Source organism: Octopus bimaculoides, chromosome 4 (genome assembly GCF_001194135.2).
Source record: "Octopus bimaculoides isolate UCB-OBI-ISO-001 chromosome 4, ASM119413v2, whole genome shotgun sequence".
Taxonomy (NCBI): Eukaryota; Metazoa; Mollusca; class Cephalopoda; order Octopoda; family Octopodidae; genus Octopus; species Octopus bimaculoides.
Genome location: NC_068984.1, coordinates 129,481,366 through 129,483,936, shown reverse-complemented (window position 1 = coordinate 129,483,936; position 2,571 = coordinate 129,481,366). Strand labels below are relative to the sequence as shown.

Sequence of the window (2,571 nt, the reverse complement as noted above, 5' to 3'; positions counted from 1 at the left end):
CATTACTCAGGAAAGAGGAAGAAAGAGTGAGAGAAAGTTGGGGCGAAAGAGTACAACAGGGGTCGCCACCACCTCATGCTGGAGCCTCGTGGAGCTTAGGTATTTCGCTCAATAAACACACACAACGCCCGGTCTGGGAATCGAAACCGCGATCCTCCGACCGCGAGTCCGCTGCCCTAACCACTGGGCCATTGTGCCTCCTGTCAGGTACGAGGGTTGATATAATCAACTATATCTCTCCCACCAAATTTCTGGCTTTGTACTTTTATGGGAAATTGTTACGTCCAGTAATTTTATATAATTTTTGTAATTTTTTTCTATTATTTAACATCTCTTTTCATACTTGTATTGGCAAAATTGTTTATTTGTTGATGCATTTGTTTCTACTGTTAGATACCATTTCTACCATTAAGTACTCAACCATTAGGCAAATTTGAGCAAGCAACTATGTTCTTTGATCAGGGACACAATGACCATCATAAGATTTGAACTCATGAATACATGCTTGATTTTCCAGCACCTTCATTGTTTTTGAGGATATTGAGGGTATGTTACAGAATAATTAAGCTTAGACTCATCGCAGACAACATGGCAGTAAAATAAAATGTATGTATTAATGCCATATGAAATGTAGAGAATTCCAGAAAGCACCCCACAATCAGAAATCAGTTAACTCAGTTCCTATGTCTCAAATGCACATGTATGGAAGTGAATATACTTACCTCACATATAGTAGGGATTAAATATCCAAACTAGAGAAAAACTCTCCAAAGCCAAAGCCTTGTCGATTTGGGAGATGGAAACTAAAAGAAGCCCATCATATGTGTGTGTGTGTGTCTGTGTGTGTGTACCCTTGTCTTGATGTCATGTGATGATTGTAGATGAGCTTTACTGTCACACAAGCAATGGTGTTCATTTTAGGTCTTCCATGAAAATTGTCTGGCCATTGGGAAATATTGCCCAGCTTGGAACCTAGCAATGATACAAAGAGCATCTGGCTATAGAAAAATCTGCTTCAACCAATTCTGTCTGACCCTTACAAGTTTAGAAAAGTGGATGTTAAATGATGATGATAAAGTTGTACATATTTTTTTAATGGAAGCTAAATTTGATTGTATATTGTTTCAATGAGATTTCTTTTATTTGTTGAAGGTATCAAAAGACTGGAGTTCGTTGGCTATGGGAGTTGCACTGCCAACAAGCTGGCGGAATTGTTGGTGATGAGATGGGTTTAGGAAAGACAATACAAACAATTAGCTTTTTAGCTGCTCTCCATCACAGTCAGCTGCATGATAAATCTTTGGGGTAAGTTAACTGCATAAAAAAACAAAAAAAAAAAAGACAAGCAAAATGCTAAAATATTCTTAAATCCTTCATTCGCTTTGGGGCATGCACCATTGACAACTTTTCTTCACTGTTCTTAACCTTGGACTGTCTTTTTCACTTTGCTCCTGTTAAATCCCAGCAGCTTTTTTATCTCTGCTTCAGTATCCCTCACTCCTGTAGATTCATATATTTCCAGGAGGGAAGGCTTTCTTTTCCCAGATCTTGTTGGTTTTCAATTGTTATTGATGTGTTTGTAACTTAGTTTTTCTCTAGGTAGGGTAGTTGGCCCTATGCAAACTCATTTTTATATCTGGGAAGAGGTGATTCTTAATAATCTTGTGACCTGTCAAGTATAGGAGGCCCTGGCAGGACCTTGTGCTTTGCTGGTTCAACTCACAGGGTCATTGATGCCTGCAAGCCACCACATAACAACATGACGGTCCTTGTGGTGGAATCTTCAATGCAAGGCATATATAGACTTGCAGGACATATACTCAAGCATATGTTTACAGATTTATTTTATGCTTGTATTTTTCTTTTACTGCAAAGATTTGTTCGAAACTGTAAATTTCAATATTACATGAAATATTCAAAAAAGCAATTTAAGTGTAGATAAATAATTTATTTGCATTGCTTTACAATCAGAATTCTTGAAAATATATGTTTTCATTATATATATTGTTGCTTTATTTAATTTGAAGGTATGTTGGTCTGGGTCCCTGCATAATCGTCTGTCCAACAACTGTCATGTATCAGTGGGTTCGTGAATTTCATAGTTGGTGGCCACAATGTCGAGTGGCAGTCCTTCATGCTACTGGATCATTTACAGGAAGTGAGGTACTGTACACTTTTATTTGATGTTTCGTTTGTTTGTTTTATAAGCTTTCTTATTCTTCTCAAATTCCTTATTTCTCCAAATGTCTCCACTTCACCTTCTGCTCATTTGTTGATTAATATCAATTTTTTTTTCCTAACTTCTTTCTTAACATTTACTTGCATTTAAGCATTTTCTCAAGTTTGCACTTTATTAAGATATAGATTTTTGTATTGTCCAATGTATTTTTTTTATCATTTAAATCTTTAAATACTTTATGTAAACATTTGGATATAAGGAATCAAATCTTTAAGGCTGGAAGCAAAATGGTTAAACTTTTTGATACTTGTGAAAAACTTTCAGGAAACTGAAAGAAAGCTGTCATGTATATATATATATATATATATATATATATATATATATATATATAT

At 35.5% G+C, this 2,571-nt stretch overlaps 1 protein-coding gene across 1 annotated transcript in view; it reads left to right on the top strand.

The window, feature by feature from the left end:
- The window catches only part of LOC106872459 (DNA excision repair protein ERCC-6), a 37,951-nt gene that overhangs the window by 11,874 nt on the left and 23,506 nt on the right, over positions 1-2,571 (top strand). The window contains exons 8-9 of the mRNA XM_052967680.1: positions 1,153-1,305; positions 2,028-2,163. Coding sequence (XP_052823640.1) covers positions 1,153-1,305; positions 2,028-2,163 — 289 coding nt within the window. The remainder of the gene's footprint in view (positions 1-1,152; positions 1,306-2,027; positions 2,164-2,571) is intronic.